Below are 20,790 nucleotides of genomic sequence, written 5' to 3'. Positions count from 1 at the left end.
AAACAGGTGAAACAGGTTTCTGTAGGAATGAGTGTCAAGTAAAGGAAGAAAAAGGAAGGAAGGAGTAGTTTAAGCATGATACATTAAGTCTATCCATGCTTCGACATTAGACTATTTAGGTCTGTGTCAATATCACTAAGTATATATCAAGAACATTCCCAGTTTTGCTGGATTGAATCTAAGAACTGCCATTGCATTTCAGTGTAACATCAACACTGTGTTGTGTGAACAACAAGATCTTAAACATTCAAATTGGAGAACAGCAGCATGACAAACAAAACTGTTGTTTTGGTATATAACACAACAATATGTAGATATAATTACAACAAAATATATTTTAATTATTAATCTACTTTAGGCAACAAACAATATGTAAAAGATTGAATCAGAGTTCGCACTACTGATATAACTGTGTTTACTGAATATTATCTTTTTGTTATGCAATATTTCGACACTACTTAAGTAAATATATAGCTGAGAAAGCTGCATTGTTTTGTACTTGGTGTAACTCCTATCTATCAGTACTTTGTACCATGTTGAAACCCTTGGGGAGTTCTACGCAGGTTGCTTTACACAGCAGGTCTATGTATTACAGTTGGATTTAAAGCTTTTACTGCACATTTATATGCTGAACTTTGAGAGGTTATATCTGCTTACATGAATTTTGTCCAAACTTTTGTATACACAGGCCAACATTGTATATTTCTATCATCATGCAATATAGAATGTATAATCTTTATTCTGATATTCTGTATGATAACATCTATGAAATTTACTAAATCTCAACAATTCATCATTTGGTTAATGGCATGTCATTATCCTTTGAGATATTTATTTAAAAAAAATTATACTGAAAAAAGGATTTTAATGATTGGGTTTTAATGATCTAACTGTAGTTGGTGGGTCCCATGGTCTGACTGAGTTTGTGAAAGGATGAGTATTCCTCTCAAACCTAGGCCTTGACCGATAAAAAGCCTCTGTCTAAGCATTAGCAATGTTTCCATATAAACACCATTTAATAAATTAAAAATAACTTGGATATGGGTCTGATAAAGAACTGCAGATATTTATTGTATGAACAATTAGCTAACTGCAGAGAAATCAATCAGCTTTAAATACACAGCACTGACATACAGAGACATGGTCAACGTGGTGATAAATTCTTTAGAAAAAAATGCATTACAAATATAATCAAATGCAATGGGCAGTTTAAAAGTGGTAATTTGCATAATTTTGGTTTCTGCCACAGTAGATTCATATGAATCTATGTAAGATTTGACCACAGGTCATGAAGGGAAGAAAAAAAACTCTGTCCAATGGAAAAAATCCTGTGTATGATGTATGGTACAAGTCCAGTGTGAGTTTATATTATATCAACACTAGATTATCACATACAAGCAAAATCAGATCAGTAGATCCAGATCTGAACGTACATATGCTTTAATGGTTATTGCATGAAAATCAACAATCACAGGTGCACAAAAATTCATAAAAAGTGCTGAATCGATTTTACAAAATGGGTTAAAAATATCCATAATAAAAGAAATAGCTGGATTCTAATGGTCTTCTATGAAGTATACTTATATGTACTACAGCATCCTACCCCTGTTGATAAGTGCAACTGCTAGCATTGGTGTATAAGGTTTCAATTAATTTCACCAACATACGATAGGGTTTCCAATAAAGGAAAGTATCCAGTTAATCTTCTAGCCCCCAATTCCAAAGCAATGACTCATGCATTGTTTTGATCCTTCTGGTCCCTTCTGCCTGGTTCACCATCGCAACCACTGGCCTTGAAGTTGTCATGGGTCCATTTAGAGTTGTTAGTTGTGATGGAAATGGTGGGCCTTCGTAGGATGAAACGACCTTTGGCGCGAGGGATGGCAGACTGGCCATGCCCTTGTGTGTCTTCCCACTTCCTCTCACTTTCAACGACCTTTTTATCTAACTACAGAACATAAAATAATATGAAGTTCAGTTATTGTGGAAATCAGTAAATACTACATTTTGTAATACTGAACATTAAAAAACAAGAAAAAAACCCTAAAGCATTAAACTGCCATGATTTTCAGTGAAGTTGCATATTAATTTAATTGTTGTATATATATGGAGAATTATTTTTTTAATTTTGAATTACATTATATATTTTTATTTTAAAGTGAAAATGTAAAATGATTTATTTAAGCTTGTTCAGTTTGCATTCAAAACATAATTTGATGTTTTTTTAGACGTTCACTGGCTAGATAACTACAAGGTCTCCAATATTTATATTATCCATAATAAAATTTGGATAAAATTAAATTCATTCATTCATTCATTCATTTTCTCCCGCTTATCCGTAATTCGGGTCGCGGGGGCAGCAGTCTAAGCAGGCCCCCGCCTTCAACTGCTGCCCAATCCTCACAGCACCGTCCCTTCCGGTCCCTCCTGCAGGTGGTGAGCCCACGGGAAGATAAAATTAAATTATAACCTGATATTATGTGTGCAGGTCAAGTATACAGGTCTTCTAAAGAGCAAGGATAAATTTATAGAAATTATATCATATAACAGCTGCAAACTCCACCCGAAAATTAATAGTAATTAGACTATGTAAGAATTACAGACTGCCTCAACCCAGGTTCCACCCTTTGCTATATCAAAATAAGCTCATCCGCAAACGGCTTAAATTTCACAAAGGTAGTTATGTAGAATTTCAGTTGTATCAATCAGAATCATAGACTTAATTTAATCAGTCTGGGAGAAGCAGCAAGCCCCAAGGACTATCTTTAACCACAAGTTATCTGAGACCATGATTATCATTCACACAATACCCCTTCCTGACCTGCTGGGGGGCCAGCACTAGCAAAGGTGTGAATACCGGTGATTACCCCTGCTGACCTCCGCCCCGAGAATGGTATCCCCCAGCCTTTTGTTTCCTCACACATGTCCTATATCTAATTTACATTTAAAGGATAACTCCGGTCTATACTTTAAAGGGAAGAACAATATTAAATATCTGGGCAGAGTTTGCTCTGGGTTCTTTCTGACTCCAATGAACCCAAAGTGCTTCATGTATTTTGTCACTGCTACGCTGTTATAAACTTCTTCATTACGATCTTCGTTGTCCTCATCATTTTTTTTTACAACTGATTACTGATTATTTTTAGTATGACCTAAACAAAGACTTTGGCCTCTTTGTTATTCATACAGCCAGAGCAAGTAAGAACCCTGCAGAAAATGTGGTCTCTGACAACATACCATGTAGTATTTCTTGCTTTTGTCCATTTGTTCAGAATCCCAGTCCATGTTGTTGGAAAGGCCTGAGACATGAGCACTGTTATTGGACTGGTTATCATTTCCAAGGCAATTCCCTCTGTTCCAACCCCTACCTTGTATCCGGAACTGCTATAAAAATAAGTGTGCATAGTGTAGAGCTAATGTCAAAATGCTGTTAATCAAATTTACCATTGAACTTATTGTAATTTTAACTTGTTATTTTAAAAGTGTTTATTATATATACAACATATTCTGCACAATTACAGTGCCATTCTGCAATTGAAAGTTTAAAATTATTTTAAAACAGTTGTATCAACCTAGGGAGCATCAGTAACTGCAATACAAAATTCTTAAGTAATTATATTGGCTCCATCAGTGCAGAATACTTTTCACTGGTTTGACTTAAAATATTAAAGCTTGTCAACTGAGATCATTTTACTAAAAGCAGATTTAAGTTAAATTTTTTAAATCTCTTGAAAAGCCTTTTCCAAACTGATCATTATATAAACAAATTGTAATTAAATAGTACAATAAATTGCTCTTAGCGCATGAAGAAAGCTATAGCATAATGAATGCTTACAAATCCACTATGTGCCTGTCCCGTTTCTGTGGCTCCAACACATTCTCTGACCTGGAGTTGAGTCGAACATTTTTCTGTAGACTCTGCCTTCTCCTCATGAACACAAGAAGACGAGGATGAGGAGCAAGAGCGTTCTCGTTTTTTCTTGCTTTTTCTGTAAAATAAAATAATAGCAGTTGGCTAAATAATATAACTGGTCTCTGTTTAATGGAACTAGGAGGTGCAAAAAAGAAATTCTAGAAATGTCTTGAATATTTTAATACAAGGTGTATATTATGTTGTAATGTATAATAAGTACAAGTGCATGTTAATTAGATCATAATCCAATATTCTAAATGAGTATACAGATAAATACTAGGGCAATATTCCTCTTATACGTATATACAATATGAAAAGCTAAAGAACTTACTTGTTTTGTTTGGATGATTTCTCAGCTGAGGTTTCCATGTTTGATTCAGGAGATTGCCGAAATCCCCCTTTTTCTTCCTGTTTCTCATTTGTCTCTCTGCTTAAATATTTTTTACTCTGCTCAACATTTATCGGAAGATCCACTGTATCTCCTTTAAACAGTTTCACTTCAACCTGCGTGTAGGAGACAAAAAGACGTCATGGCCAGACTAAAGATTAGTGACGCATTCCAGTTGTGTCTTTCAAAATGATATGAGAAGGGAACACAATGACTTTACAAATTATTTAGCAATGCAGTCAAACCTGCTTAAACAGCACATTTGAAACCCCTTTCTGCACTAAGCACTAACAAATAGATTATAAACTATAGCCATCAGGACCTTAAAGGCTTCATCTTCAATTCAGGAGTCCTTCCAAGGCTTAACATGTTTTGAAACATTGTAGAGAACAAGCACTGGCAGACTAAATCAAAAATGACCATATGACAATGCTTGCAGTGGATGTAAAAGCATTTTAATAATTTTTTGTTTGTTGTTGTTGTCTTGTTTTGCTCTGTTCAGGCTATGAAGAAGAATACTTACTATGATGTTTGATAAGAGTCCCTTGAATGGCTTTGCCATGGGAGCAACTGGTCACTTCCATTTATGACTGCTCATTTCTTGACACAACTGCCTTAGGAAGGCTTGTACCCACAGTAAACCATAACCATCAATTGTTGTGGGGAAATTTACAATGCAATTAACTGAATGTGCCCATTTTTTCACATCTCACTTTCATTTAGCAGTGAGATTGTGTCTCTCTTGCAATAGAAAAGGAGGGGCTTAGAGAGAGGGGGTGGGGGGATGCTAAAGATGCTCTGGCTGGCTCACTCTCGCAGCATTCTTTTCCAAAATATGGCATATTTCAAAATTTTCTGTCACCTTGGAGCTGCTATCCCCGGAGCCTTTCAACTCATCAAACAGGAATAAGTGTCTCTTAAAAGCACTGGGAGAAACATCAATTCTCCTGTGGAACAAGATCAAAGAAAGAAAGAAGTTTCTGGGTTTTTAGGAACATCTGCAATTTCTGAGTATAAAGATAAATTCATTAAACATAGTCAGAATGATCAAGGTGTATCTTTAATACCTGCGTATCTCTGGACTCTTTCTTTGCTTCATAATTTCTTTCTCAGCTGCTAGTCTTTGGTACATGGTAAATCGATCACTTAGAGTCATTCCAGAGGAAGAGAAATGTTGCTCTATGGGAGAAAGATTTTTGATTACTGACAAATGTCACTTGGGTGAACTAAATATGTACACAGACAAAACTAAAACACATAATAATTGGTATTCCAATAAATCATACCACTTTCACAATACAGGTGATTCCTTATGAGTTTTCAGATTAAAGAACATTTCGAGTCACAGTATAACAGTATCCCAGTGCCCACTGACCGCCATGAATTCTTCTATAATCTGCATAATCTTATTGAACTATTCGTTCAGATCTGTTTGAATATCATTGCCTTTTAACTGTCTGACACTTGACTGTGGGTATAGGGGTGAGCATATTTTAAATAGTACAGTTCAAATTATTTAGTTTGCGCCACCCATCAAGTCCAGAATTAAGAAGAGTGCTTATTTACCTGTTGAACCACATATAAAACAATGCATTGGTAAAGCTGCAACTGAAAAACAATAACAGGTGTTTAATAGATCTTAGACATTTTACTCACCTGTGATATAATGGACAATTGAAATGACATGCTGTGCAAACAGCTCTTTTGGGCTCCTGCATAAATTGTTACACCAACGGTATTGAAGTGGCTTTTTATCGCAGTGCACATGATCCATATTGTTCTTCCAATCATTACACAAAACAGATGAACTGTAAGACATAACAAACTTTTAAAAACTAGTGCAAATTTCTCCACTCAGTAAAAAGACCATTTAGAAAAAAAACAGCATATGGAGTAAGACTTATAATGAAAAAAAATAGTGTTGAAACACACTGTAGTGTCTCAACATTCACATTCTGTAAGTGCATTTAGGTTTCTTTGGATATCGGGTTATTTACACAAATCGTCTGTGTTCTGCAAAATGTTTTAGGAGTAAGACACAATTATTGTTTGTCAGTCAATTTCTGTACAAATCTATACTACAAAAACTACCCTAAAATACAGTTAGCGAAAAATACATAAATGCACTGCTACTAATATAATAATTCAATATCAGCATCCAATACCACATGTGATATAGACTTAGACAGCTGAGCTATAATTCTTCAATATACAAGTGTGCCCTTTTATGTCTAGTATGTAAAATGGAATAGCATAAACCAAGCTAAATTAAATGGTTAAGGAGATCACTAATTAATTAATACTTAGAGAACAATATCCATAAACAACATGTAACTGTTTATAATGTCAAATACACAGTACTGGTGCCTCCAAACTGGAAATGACTGTAATCCAGAAAAGAAATTACGAGCAAATACGCAGACAGAAATAAAAATGGGAGCGATCACAGAATTGCTCATTTTAAGCAACTTGGATTGGAGGCTGTAAGTTTTATAACATAGTTAGGAGTTACAAAAAGAGAAAACTGAGAAAATGTAAATGAAATGTAATTGACAAAAAAAAAGATAAATAACTAATAACTGTGGAGCATTCAATTTCATGATAAATTGGGAAAACACCAAATAAAAGAAAAAAAGGCAATTTACAGGAGAGTAAAAAAGTACATTAAATATAATACTAAAGAGTTCTCTGTGGAAATTTTAGTCAAAAACATTAATTAAAGCCTGTGGCCACTGCCACTGTGCCTAATCAGTGGGTTTCAGTAATTCAAGCTTCCTCCATACATCACAATTTGAGTAACTAAATACAAAATGGGTATCTAATTTAGTAATATAAGTACTGGCATAGCAATGTAAGTAACAGCAACGTTGGAACATGCTTTAAGAATAAAAACTTAAAAAGTAAAATATTTACCTTGCTAGTTCGTCACTAAGGGAATCCATCCTTAGACTAAAATCTCTTTCCCTTTTTGTAGAAGCCCTGGTTAAGGATTCATCACCCACATTCAATAACATCTCTTGTTCTTGGATTTCAGAGCTCCTTCGTGAAATAGGTTTATATGTGGGAGAAGGACTTAATGTCATTTTGGCCTTTCGTTTCATCTTTGAGGGTCTTTCAGGGGAAAGGTCCTCAAGCTTACGTGCAAACTTCTCCCTTTCAGAAAGAGCCGATACAATACTTGCAGCCCTCTCCTTCTCTCTGTTTATTAGAAAGGCCTCAAGCTCATCATCCCATGTTTTGTCATCCAACCTTTTTAAATGTTCCTCAAACAGTTCACGAGCTGACAATGCAATTTTGCTTTTATGAGAAGATGCTTTATTTTCCAAATCCCTCATCTGTGAATGGGGTTCAGTGTGCTCACTGCCTTCATCCTCCCCATCTTCTGAGAGGATTTCTGCCCTAAAATTACTGGACGATGTGTTCCCCTTGAAATTGTCTACATATTTGTACCTCTCACTCTCCTTTTTGTTTTTGGGTTGTGCAGGTAACCTGGGTAATCTTGGACCAGTGCCTTCACATTTACTATTTCTATTTTCAGGAAATGCATTTCCATTGTCTGCCATGCTCTCCATAATTTGATCTGCAAGAGCCTGCTTTTTACTCTTCTGCTCCTCTAAGAATCTAAGAATCAATGGAAAGAGAATCTGCCAGTTAAATAAGTATGTCCAGAGTCACAAAAGAGAAACTATAGAAGAGAGAATTAATGAAAGGATTTCAGAAAGAAAGTCTCTTGGAATCTGAGAGAATATTTTTATATTGTACATAAGTATACATAATCTGAAATTAAGACCTTAACCTGTTTCTGCATGATTTTTTTTTTGTTATTGTGCTGATGCCACAAGATTGGCTGTTTATATATAACTTAATGTAGTACAATTGCACAAGCATTCAATTTAAAGTGAGTGTATATTTGTCATGTGTGCAATAAATCTTATGGCTAATTACTACATTAAAATATGAATTGTAAAATATTACAATTCATACCTTAATACGTTAATATAATAATTATAATTATTTAAAACAATGATTAGTAATCACATGTGATATAAGTTTGGCTGAATACAAAAATCCATTATATTTGTGTGAATGCTTGTGTAAAGAATATTTGTACATTTTTGAAACTTCCAATTGGCCATGACACATTTAAACATTTAAACTGTTTTCTTAAAATTCATATCAGTTTTTACTCTGGCCCAAATATGTTTTAAGAATTCTTTAGATCTATGCAGCAGAAAATTACCTGTAGTTGCTGTATAGGGCTAAATCATTGACTGAAACATTCCTCCTTTGTAAAATTAGCTACAAAATGTACAAGTGCAAGCAAAATATAAAATGAGCTTACTTTTTAAAAGCTATAGAGATGGCAACTGTATCCTCTTCCTGGTCAGCATTTGATAAAAGCCCAAAGCCTGAGAAAACTGTTGTGGGGCTTTTCTTTTGAGGGCTACTGGTAGAAAGAGTAGAAGCAACAGGCTGGCTGTAGGTGGCACCATTGCTAGTTGCTCCTGAATTTCCAGCCACAGGATCACTGGAGGCTGGATCGTCCTGGACAGCACTGACAACAGAGTGAATATGTGGACTGGCCCTCTTTGGGCTGCTGTCATGGGTTATTGGAAACAGATACGTTTTATTGGCCTTCGCTTGACATTTACTTCCGTCTACTTCTGGGGGGTGTCCCTCTTGCACTGGCAGTGTGGCATCTCCTCCTCCAACTTTCTGGCTTTCCTTGGGTGAAGATAGAACCTCTGTTCCAGCTTTACTATTCTGCTTAACAGAAGAATTTATCTGTTGAGATGAGCTGGAAGAAGAGGAGTGGTGTGAATGCTGTGATGAAGATCTGTCAGAGCGGTGTGAATGATTTAGCGACTGCGGACTGCTTGAACGTTTCTTGGGGGTGCGAGAATGGCCCCTTTTGGGGCTATGAGCATGCTGTTTTTGCTGTTGCTGCACGTGCTGTTGCTTCTGGGGTTTCTGCTGTTTTTGTTGTGGATACTGGCAAAAGTTTTGCCAATTGTTTGATCTATAATTATTGTATCCACCTCCACCACGCTGGAAGCGACCACGAAAGAAACCTCGTCCTCTGCCCCGGAAGTAATAAGGCCTCCGGAAGCCTCTATGGTAACCTCTGAACTCCCGTTGGTTCTGATATTCCCGTGGCTGTTTTCGTCCCCGGTTATGGAATGGAGAATGGGATCTGGAGCGAGAGCGAGATCTAGAGCTTGAAGATAGCAAGAACAATGCTTGACTGAGTATATAGCATATACAGAGTTTATGTGGGCCAAATTTTCATGCTCATTAATATTTTAAAAAGAGAATGATGCACACAGAGAACAATATAGGTCATCAAAAGCTAATTATTCCATGTATTAGATACATTTAGCATCTAAAGCAATTGTTTACATAACTTGAGTTGCATCAGTTTGAGTACGCTTGTTTGAGTTGCAGCTGCATGGAGTATTTTGTTCACAAGGTGGCTCTAGAACACCACATAACCCAAAATGGAAACATACTATATTTCCCTCACACGCTATTTTATACATGATAAACAGCTGTTAAACCTAATTATTCACGTAAAAAAATCACAATATGCATATTTAAGTATGAAAACTTGTTAACAAGAAATATGTATTATATTTATTCTCAGTTTACTTCAGAAAGTATTAACAAGTTGTGTGATGCTTCCAAACATGTATAGATTTATTTTCCTAAATGGCCTAAATGGTTGCTTTTCCATTTGCTGTCTTTACACCCATGCCACTTTTATAATCTTTGCAAATGGTTTTAAACTACAATGGAATTAAACAAAAATTCTTTCATTTGAAACAAATAACTTTAGCTTTTTAACCGGACACAAAGCACATACAGTATACTGTACACAACAAAATATAATTTCTTTAGCTAAATTGATTAATTAACCAACTGTAATTAGTCTTGTTAATCATTTTACTGCACAATTGTACTCACCTAGTGAGATTTTTCATTGGAATAAAGAGGGAAAAAAGAGATACCCAGAGCAGCACTGCACTCTTATAGAGAGTGAGAGAGGTTCTGCATCTCTTGTGCTGAGTGTGTATGGAAAGAGTCAGTCACATGGGTCATCTGGGAAAGATTTTCACTCTTATTCTGCCAAGCAGGAGGAGGTTTTTCGACTGCCAGTTACGCCACACTATTCTTACCCAGAAAATACAGCTACGGTTATAAATCTAAGAAGTCCAAAATGTAATTTTGTTCTAGGGTAAATTTTAAACTTTTAATTAAAAAAAATAAAATAATAAATGCTCTGAGCATTTCAGTCTCTAGGAAACTCTTGAATGAATGAAATTATTTATTTTGGCATTTTTCATCACTAAAGGCCAATACATTTATTTAAGTAAAGGAAATCTCTAACTAAAATACAAAGTATTGGCAATGCATCTTGAATGCACAAAGTGTACATTTTGTGAAAAACAAACCAGTTATATTTCTCTTTGTAGAATAATAAAGAAGCTGGAGAGAAAACTGGAAATTATCCTACTCATACAGAAAGCCATACTAAGCCTACATAAACCCACAATCCTTACAGATAGGGTGTGTTTTGCTGACTAACTTGAAAGTTTAAGATAAATCAGACTTTTCCACAGTTTAACTTAATTATTTTGGTAAACTGGACAACATTATACATAAGAGAATAAGAGCTCTGTTCATGCTCTGTATTCTTTAGAACAGTCATTACTAGTTAAAGCATTAATGGAGCGGTTTCAGGGGCTTTGGATTCTTGAGGTTTTTTAAATGCTTTTATATGAATCAATTCTCAACGGATAGCTATACTTAGAAATGGCAAGATGATTATTTTCACAACAGATACTACAAAACTATGAAGCAATGGAGCTTTTTTATTAGATGCTATGTTGTCCTGCATTATGTTTTATAATGCATTGAAGCACAGGGTTATAATTGTAAATAAATATCTTGCACAAAATCTTCAGCTGTTATTTACAGCACATGAACAGGAAGAACAAAACCATTCATTTGTTAAATGTTTTCTTCTGTCTCAGTTTCAGCTGTTTACTGAAACTGTGTCTTGAAACCTGAACCTGATAATATAACTCCTAATCTAGTGATATTAAAACAAAAAATTTAGAACCATCTGTGCAAGTATTTGTGCACAATAAAAGGCTCTAAAGGCTAAAATCTACTAACCACAAGTTGGTTCATATGTTTGTGTGGGAATTTACCCATAGCGGTGCTTCCTTGACCGAGAATGTGAACTGCTTCGAGATCTGGAGCGGGAGTCAGAACCTGATCTCGACCTGGAGGCTGATCGTGAGTAAGTTCTTGAAGATGATCTTGGTGTCTTCGACATCACTGCTGGACAGCTCGTTTACAAATTCCTATCAGAGAATGCAGCGAAAATAAAATAGTTGACTATAAGAGAGGATCTACTTAACATATATTTAAAACAAGCCTAACCAAATACAGAAACCTTGATATTAAACGCTGTAGCAGTTTGCAGGATTATTTGTTCAACCAACCAAGCAGACCAATTATAGGTTCCCGTGTAAAATAATATTAATTTAAATTAATTTGTGTCAAAAGTTCACATACATTTCAACATTTTGGTGGCTTACAGTGGCCCAAAACTCAACCTACATAAGTACATTTTAAAGCTCTATTTATTTTCTTTATGAAAAATGTGAAATAAATGTTATACTTCTATTCTTCTTCATTTATTTACTTTATTATTATTATTATTTTTATTATTAGTATTTTTTCAGTTTTACTTTAAAAAAAAGTGCAACTGGAAGCTTCTATGACCAAAACAAAGTCCTTCTAAGTGCAAACATACTTGGCAGTAAAAAGCTCTTTCTGATTCGAATTCTTATTTATATTGTATTTTTTCCACTTTTAGTTTGTGTGATTTTTGTTTTAGTTTTTTTTTTTACATAATGTTTATAGGCCAGAGCATTTGAATCCTGTAAAATACAGGCTTTTAGGGCAATCTTGGTTCATAATTTCCAGTGGTGAACAGTAATGAAGCAAATTTAATTTGTTACCATACTTAAGTACCGTAATTTCCGGACTATAAAGCGCACCCATATATAAGCCGCATTTGACAAAGATTTTTATTTTGAACATAAATAAGCCGCACCTTTCTACACTGAAACTAATAAACTTTACACAGGCTTTAACGAAAGACAGTGTCTGTTACACGGTGTAACGGGTGAAATATGTTGTGGCTCCTTTAAAAGCAGAGCGGCATTTTGGGAATAGCCTGCCGCTGCATTTTCCCGGTATTACTGCATGTGTGCAAGGCCAAGGAATATGTCCTTATTATTTTCTGATGCTCATTTATAAGTTTCTTTGACTAACCCGTAACGCTGTTGCCAAGAAAAATAAAAAAGCATGAGTTTTGGAAACCTGTCTGTGCTTATATGATTTCTGTTGCAACTGGAGTTAGCGAGCTATCCCATGACCCAGACTCAACGCGTTACTACTTGTATCTAAACAGTAGCCTACCAAGAAAGCCATTGTTCACTGTCTTCCCCCTTCCTTTCACAACTATTTCTCTCAAGAGTTTATCTTTTGGCATCGTTGTGTGTTTAAAAATCACCACCGGTGGAAGTTTTTTCTCCCGATGCCGTGCAGCTCAGAACACAGGTGAGGTGCGTTTTTTCGTTTCCGTTCGGAAATTTCATTGGTCTAATGTTATGTCGCTCAGTTTTTTGGCTTGAAGTTTGTGAAACCGGGAAAAACCCAGGAAAAATCCATAAATTAGCCGCTTCGTTGTTTAAGCCACGGGGTTCAAAACGTGGGAAAAAAGTAGCGGCTTATAGTCCGAAAAATTACGGTAGCTTTTTCACGTACAGTGCCTTGCAAAAGTATTGACCCCCCCTTGGCGTTTTTCCTATTTTGTTGCCTTACAACTTGGATTTAAAATTGATTTTTATTTGGATTTCATGTAATGGACATACACAAAATAGTCCAAATTGGTGAAGTGAAATGAAAAAAATTTAATTTGTTTAAAAAAATTATAAAAAATAATTAACGGAAAAGTGGTGCATGCATATGTATTCACCCCCTTTGCTATTAAGCCTTTAAATAAGACCTGGTGCAACCAATTACCTTCAGAAGTCACGTAATTACTTAAATAAAGTCCACCTGTGTGCAATCTAAGTGTCACATGATCTCAGTATATATATATATATATATATATATATATATATATATATATATATATATATATATATATATATATATATATATATACACACACACCTGTTCTGAAAGGCCCCAGAGTCTGCAACACCACTAAGCAAGGGGCACCACCAAGCAAGCGGCACCATGAAGACCAAGGAGCTCGCCAAACAGGTCAGGGACAAAGTTGACAATTAACGGAAAAGTGGTGCATGCATATGTATTCACCCCCTTTGCTATTAAGCCTTTAAATAAGACCTGGTGCAACCAATTACCTTCAGAAGTCACGTAATTACTTAAATAAAGTCCACCTGTGTGCAATCTAAGTGTCACATGATCTCAGTATATATATATATATATATATATATATATATATATATATATATATATATATATATATATATATATATACACACACACCTGTTCTGAAAGGCCCCAGAGTCTGCAACACCACTAAGCAAGGGGCACCACCAAGCAAGCGGCACCATGAAGACCAAGGAGCTCGCCAAACAGGTCAGGGACAAAGTTGTGGAGAAGTACAGATCAGGGTTGGGTTATAAAAAAAATATCCAAAACTTTGAACATCCCACGGAGCACCATTAAAGCCATTATTAAAAAATGGAAAGAATATGGCACCACAACAAACCTGGCAAGAGAGGGCCACCCACCAAAACTCACAGACCAGGCAAGAAGGGCATTAATTAGAGAGGCAACAAAGAGACCAAGGGGAACCCTGAAGGAGCTGCAAAGCTCCACAGCGGAGTATCTGTCCATAGGACCACTTTAAGCCGTACACTCCACAGAGCTGGGCTTTACGGAAGAGTGGCCAGAAAAAAGCCATTGCTTAAAGAAAAAAAATAAGCAAACACGTTTGGTGTTCGCCAAAAGGCATGTGGGAGACTCCCCAAACATATGAAAGAAGGTACTCTGGTCAGATGAGACTAAAAATGAGCTTTTTGCCCATCAAGGAAAACGCTATGTCTGGCGCAAACCCAACATAGTTATGCACGCTCAAGTTTTCTGTTTTTTTGTCTTATTTCTTGTTTGTTTCACAATAAAAAATATTTTGCATCTTCAAAGTGGTAGGCATGTTGTGTAAATCAAATGATACAAACCCCCAAAAAAATCAATTTTATTTCCGGGTTGTAAGACAACAAAATAGGAAAAACGCCAAGGGGGGTCAATACTTTTGCAAGGCACTGTATCTGTATTTTACTGAAGTATTTCCGTTTGGTGAGACTTTAACTTCACTACATTTCAAAGTCATATCTTATTTTTTACTCATCTACATTTTGCGAAATCGGTCATCCTTTTTATGAGTGGATAAAAACTTAACTGGTCAAGCACGTGGCAAGCCACCAATCAGGGTAGAACACGTGATCTGTTTTAAACTTGTTTTGATTATTGCTTGGTATATCTACTTATCACCAACATACAGTTCAGCTTTAGTTCAACAGCAAGCAGAACATTTTGAGAGAAATAAATGATAGAAGTAACTTCTGACTCCTGTTTGACTAATTAATAAAATTCTATTAATAAATTGGTGTGCTAAGTGTAACATTAGAGTTTTTCATATAAACTGAGTCTTGTGACAATTACAATAGAAACATTACAGTTAGAATAAATCATAGTAGTTTGGATACTAAAGTACATTTAAAGGGAAATACTTTTACTCAAGTGAAAGTTTAAAAAGAGTACCTTTGTATTTTTACTGGAGTAATGTTTTAATTACTGTATCTCCACGTACATGGTTTGTGTACTTCATCCACCACTGATAATTACAAACCAGAGCCACTCGGCATTTCAAAGTTTTCCCACCATACAAACGAGGACCCTTTTAAAATTAAATTGCAGTCACACAAAAAATATTAAGAACTGAGTTGTATTAAACTTCTCTAGCAAAACTCAGAAAAATACAGTTTAATTTTGCTAATATATGGCCGTTAGTCCAATATCTTGCCATTTCACTAAATTTACAAATTCATAAACAGTCATGTGAAAATTAAAGTACACCCTCTTAGAATTTGATGACTTTACATATCATGACATCATAAAAAATTATCTGGCCCTTATCAAGTTTCAGAATTTAGTAAATACAGCCGCAGATAAACAGCAGCAAACTATGCTGCACAATGTTATTATTATTTTTTACAAACATTAAGACAAATTATGGATGAAAAATGAAATACAACTTATAATCAGTTTCTCACATTGTTATGATTGAATTTTGGCTCTGCTTTACAATGTTACTTCAGTTCATTGAGCTTTCTGGGCAATTATGTGAAGACATGACATAATGCTGGTTAATTCTCTATCATACAAAGAAGTAGGCATGCGTGAACCTGATCCAGAAACAGTTCCATCCTCCCTGGCAAAAACTCAATTACAATGTACTAAAGCAAAGTGGAAAAGTGTTCTGTGGTCAGACAAATCAAAATGAATATTTATTTTTGAAAATCATGGACATCACATCCTCTGGACTAAAGAGGAAAGGGACCATCTGGCTTGTTATCAGCACTCAGTTCAAACAGCTACGTCTCTGCTGGTATGGGAGTGCATTAGTGACTGTGGAATGGGCAGCTTGAACATTCGGAAAGGCCCAATCGATGATATATACAGGCTTTAGAGCAACAAATGCTTCCATTCATAACATTTTTAGGCAGGATATTTAAGAAAGGCAATTCTAACTGCATAGAGAGTCATGCTATGAGTCCGGGTGCTGAACTGGCTTGCCTGCAGTCTATACCTTTTACCATTTGGTGCATCACAAAACAAAAAATACATTCCTTTTACAAAACATCAGTTTGTAAACAGAAGACAAAATTATACTGTAATTGTACTAGTTATAATTACACTGTCAAAAGTCTGTAGAGTTTGAGATGTACTGAGCATTGCACGACCTGCCTTGGGATGAATTTCCTGGCATGTCCACTCGTGGGAAGATTGGTAACTGTCTTGAATGTTTTCCACTTGTAAATAATCTTTCTCACTGTAGAATGATTGAAATTAAGTTGTGTTTAAATTGGTCTTATAACCCTTTCCAGATTGGAAGGCAGTAGCAATTGATTCTCCAAGATCATTGCCTTTCCTCTTTGGAGTTGAATTACAACACACCTGAATGCTTCAGACCAAATGGCTAAAATTTGGGCTTTTATAGAGATGGCCACATGTTTCAAATTCAGCATTAGAAATATTGTTTATATTAAAGCCTCCTGGATCATGTTTTTTGTTAATCTGCAGACCAAACACTTTAAGTCCATGTGCCATCTGAGTTCAACACACAATGCAGATTCACTGTTGAGTCACCCATTTATAAATTAAAATATTATATTCATTTTAAGCAGCTGTTGCTTTTGGCTCATAAAATATAATTTCCTTCAGATTCCAGACATGAAGTCTATTTGTTAACTATGCAAACTGTTTGCAACAGTGTTTAAATAGTGAAAATTTCTGAACTGGGTTCAATAGTGTATCACATTCCCACGTGGGTTCAAGAACCATAGAAAATTCTCAACTGTACTCTTTCAAATAAAATAAACCTTTGCATTCAACTGCAATAGCTATATTAATGACTAATTCAAAGCATGAAAAAACTTTTTTTGCTTTTTTTTTTATATTGTACAGTTGAGGCCATTTTACAAAATCCAAGAGTGAATATATAATCTCAGTGTTTCATCATCACCACATTCATTTTAGCAAGTCAAATAGGGGATCTTCAATGTTTATAAAAATTAGGTAAAAAACAAACTTAAAAAAAAAAAAAAAGTTTGATAGGTAAAACAATTGTTTTATAAACAGACCTATTTCTGCTTAAGTACACTATCAGAGTTTTAGCGGGCCAAACATTTACATACCTGAAGCTGACTGTCTCTTTCAACAGTCTCCAGACATTGATTTTCAAAAGCTTTTGTTTGTCCAATTGTCATAAATTGAATTAGTAATTGAAAGTGCTCCAGTGGTTTGCTTTTGATATAATGGTAAAAATCCATGCAACTCAGCCAAGACCAAAACTTCAGAAAAACTATTTGTGGACGTCCACAAGTCCAATAAAATTTCTAAAACAACAGATGATACAGTGAGCATCTGTAAAAACATTTTTATGCAATTATAAAAATCCTGAAACACTACAAACTTTGGTATGAACGGAACCCTAAGACAACAATAAAAGTACTTGAAAGGAGTTAGAGATATCAGGTACCAAAGAATAATCAACCACTATTAAATAAGTCATTGCAAACTGAAAGGATGAATCTGATTAGGCAGAAATATTGCCTTTTTTTTATTTTTTATTACAGCATACCTCTGACAGTGTATGATAAAGCTATTCGAAACCACAGGTTTATATCAATTCCCTCATTCCTATACATTATTATTTTCATAGCTGCAGTTAATTTACAGGGACTTGCAATCTGTGGGCTCCACAGATCAAAACTGATTTTAAAAGTTGATTGTCGATATGGTGAAGTTTATGGAATTAGTTTCTAGAAACAACTTTTTTTACGGATGTTTTACAACATTAAGCATACCAATAAATTAAAAAAGTATTGCATTCCTTATTAACTAAACGGTGGTATACCCTTTAAATTGCTTTAAATTGCCTTTAAATTTTGTATAAAAGTATAAAACATTTGCTGTAACAGTGTAACACAATGGGACACTTCTGTTACTGCATTACCATATGAATGGAAGCTAAGACCAACACTATGGTCAAAGGTATAAAGTTCATTATAAATCTAATTGTAGTTGGCTATGAGGATGATGCATTGTTTACATTAGCAAAACCTAAGATTCTCTTAATGTATTATTATAAATATGATGTATGTAAATGGAAAATCTTAAGAAAATGTTGGCTGATTCAGACAAGGAAGCTCTTTGCTGAAGAAGTACAACTGGATTCTGCTGATGGAAGAAACAATGAGATGCTTTTTAAAGAAGAGGATTTGTAAAGAGCAGCTGTTTCCAACACATGCTCCACGGCCATAATTTGATGTCTAAAAAATAATTGTGCATTTGTTAGCGACAAAACACACACACCACCTCCTCCCCATGTCCTTCATGTTCTTGCTCCCTGTCTCTAAAGCTCACATGCAAACAAATGCCTCCTGAAAATGACAACTGCAGTTTAAGCCTCATCACCTGTTCAATTGAGGGGGTTAAAGTTGATGCAAACAATTGTGAGGCAACCTGATATGTCAGCACTAAGCACCCACCACTCAATCAACTGCACTATTATTAAGGCCAGGGATATATCACATAGGCAGCCCTCAGTCACATTTGCTATCTATAAGAAACAAATAGGTGGTTTTGGTCCTTTTAGCTAAGGCCAAAATAACCGATATAAAAAAAAATAAAAAAAAATAACCTTCCATTAATGCAACAAATGTGGTCAAACATTTTAAGCTCTTGGTCAATACACAAATAAGCTAAAATGAACAGAATTTGTATACAACTAATACTGGTAGAACCTAATATGTAAGTCTGACAGAAAGTTGAGGTTGGCTACTAAAAATCAGTAGATTACTGCGTGCAAGGTAGTATCAAAAAGTTTCAAAACTAGCTCTGTTTACCAGAAAGTATTTTATCTAGGTTTACACACTATCAGCTTCAAAATTGTCCCTTTGCACAACAATGCAGCACTCCCAGAGTTCCTGCTACTTCTGAAATATGTCATAGCTTCTTTTCAAAGTACCTTCTGCGATTCGCGCTTGAGCTCCATATTGGTGTCTTTTTTGAGCTGGATCGTTATCTTTGGGAAGAAGGTGAAGTCCCCGGGAGCCAAATCTGCAGAAGTGACATCATATGGATTGTTCTCTGACAATCATCATGCACAAGTTGCCGAACGGTTTTGACATTTTCATGGGTTGAGCACATTGAAGGTCTTCCTGATCTCTCGTCACCTTTTATTGATGTTCTTCTGCTCTTAAAGCGTGTGTGCCACTCAAAACACCTTGAACGACTCATTGCAGCTTCGCCGTATATCAAAAGTGTGTAATGTCAAATGTCTCTGTTCCAGATTTGCCCAGTTTCCCACAGAAATTCATATTTGCTCAATATTCAAACTTGCTGTCCATGATTAAATCACAGATTTGGAAATGCCCATGGTCAGAATAGCACCAGTTAGTTTTAAAACTTTTTGATACCACCTCATATGTCTCTATATTACACTGCCAAATATTAGCTTATACCTAACTTTACATCACTATTTTGATGATAAAACCATGTTTTATGTTTTAAACCAATACAAATGATTAAACACCCAAAATTCCAGACACCACACTTTACAAACTGAACAAATAGATATATATCTTCTGTCTTACCATCTAGATATCTAGATGTTATATAGCCGTATTTGTGAGTGTATGATTATGATTGATCAAAAATAACTCTTAAACTTTAACTTTAACTTTATTACAACAAAAAGTCACACATTATATTCTGTAACGTTTTGTTTGTCCAGTGTAAAATCTGAAACCTAAAAATTAAATCTACAATTGCATTTGCTTTTAGAAATAAATCTACCAAACATTATCTTACCTTGTTGCTGGAGTGGTACCACTGAAGGAACAACTTTTTTACCTTTAGCTTATCATCTTTATATATAACGTTTACAAATGTGCATAGAATGTACCTTTAAAGCTGTACTCCAAAACATTATTATGAGCACTTTAAATTATTTTAAAGGTACACTATATCCATATTTCCAGGTGAAAGATTACAGGTAATGGTACCACATCAATAACATGTTGTGGTTTAGTTTAGCAGCCTTATTTTATCAGTGTAATTAACTACTCATTTACCACATATAGACAAAGTAAATTTATCAATATTGTTTATTTGTGAAAGTTTTTGTTATACTAGCATTGTTACAACCTACGTAGCACAATTAAATCAAAAGTATAATAAACATAAAGATACAGAGCATTTGGTTCAAAGCATGTCTGCCTACCTTTAAATAAGCAGCATGTGCAGTGCACTTAATCTACATACATATTAATATAGTATGTCTTACTTGGTCATAAAATCAGCAGGTGTAAGTTTGCAGTTTGTAAGAACTTCACGGATCATTTCTAGAAAGCACTCACCAACTTTGTAGGGTAAAGATACCGGAATGGGATGTTCTTTGAAAAGTCCTCTTTGTTTATCTTTCATTCAGTGACCTCGATCACGCTTGATAAATGATCCAAGTATCCTGTTTCAGCAGCATAAACTTCAGCGTAATGAAGATCAGTGAACTGCAATAGCGCTTAGTAAATGACATGTGCCCTGATCCAGTGCTGCGTTAGGATCCGCGTATAGACTGGAGCCTAAGTGCAAA

General features: G+C 35.2%; 1 protein-coding gene across 1 annotated transcript; it reads right to left on the bottom strand.

Moving 5' to 3' along the window:
* Positions 1 to 1,045: 1,045 nt before the first annotated feature.
* On the bottom strand, positions 1,046 to 20,790 carry thrap3a (thyroid hormone receptor associated protein 3a). The gene is made up of 11 exons (XM_083550478.1): positions 20,558 to 20,790; positions 11,516 to 11,671; positions 8,644 to 9,519; positions 7,215 to 7,922; positions 5,958 to 6,109; positions 5,369 to 5,480; positions 5,164 to 5,248; positions 4,245 to 4,417; positions 3,836 to 3,989; positions 3,238 to 3,384; positions 1,046 to 1,948 (listed from the first exon to the last, which is right to left on the bottom strand). The coding sequence occupies exons 2-11, from the start codon at positions 11,641 to 11,643 to the stop codon at positions 1,733 to 1,735; spliced, it is 2,751 nt and encodes a 916-aa protein (XP_083406604.1). The 5' UTR covers positions 11,644 to 11,671; positions 20,558 to 20,790; the 3' UTR covers positions 1,046 to 1,732.

Source organism: Silurus aristotelis (assembly GCF_946808225.1).
Source record: "Silurus aristotelis genome assembly, chromosome: 1".
NCBI classification, from domain to species: Eukaryota; Metazoa; Chordata; class Actinopteri; order Siluriformes; family Siluridae; genus Silurus; species Silurus aristotelis.
The sequence above is the reverse complement of the archived record's forward strand: the minus strand, read 5'-3'. Positions and strand labels throughout refer to the sequence as shown.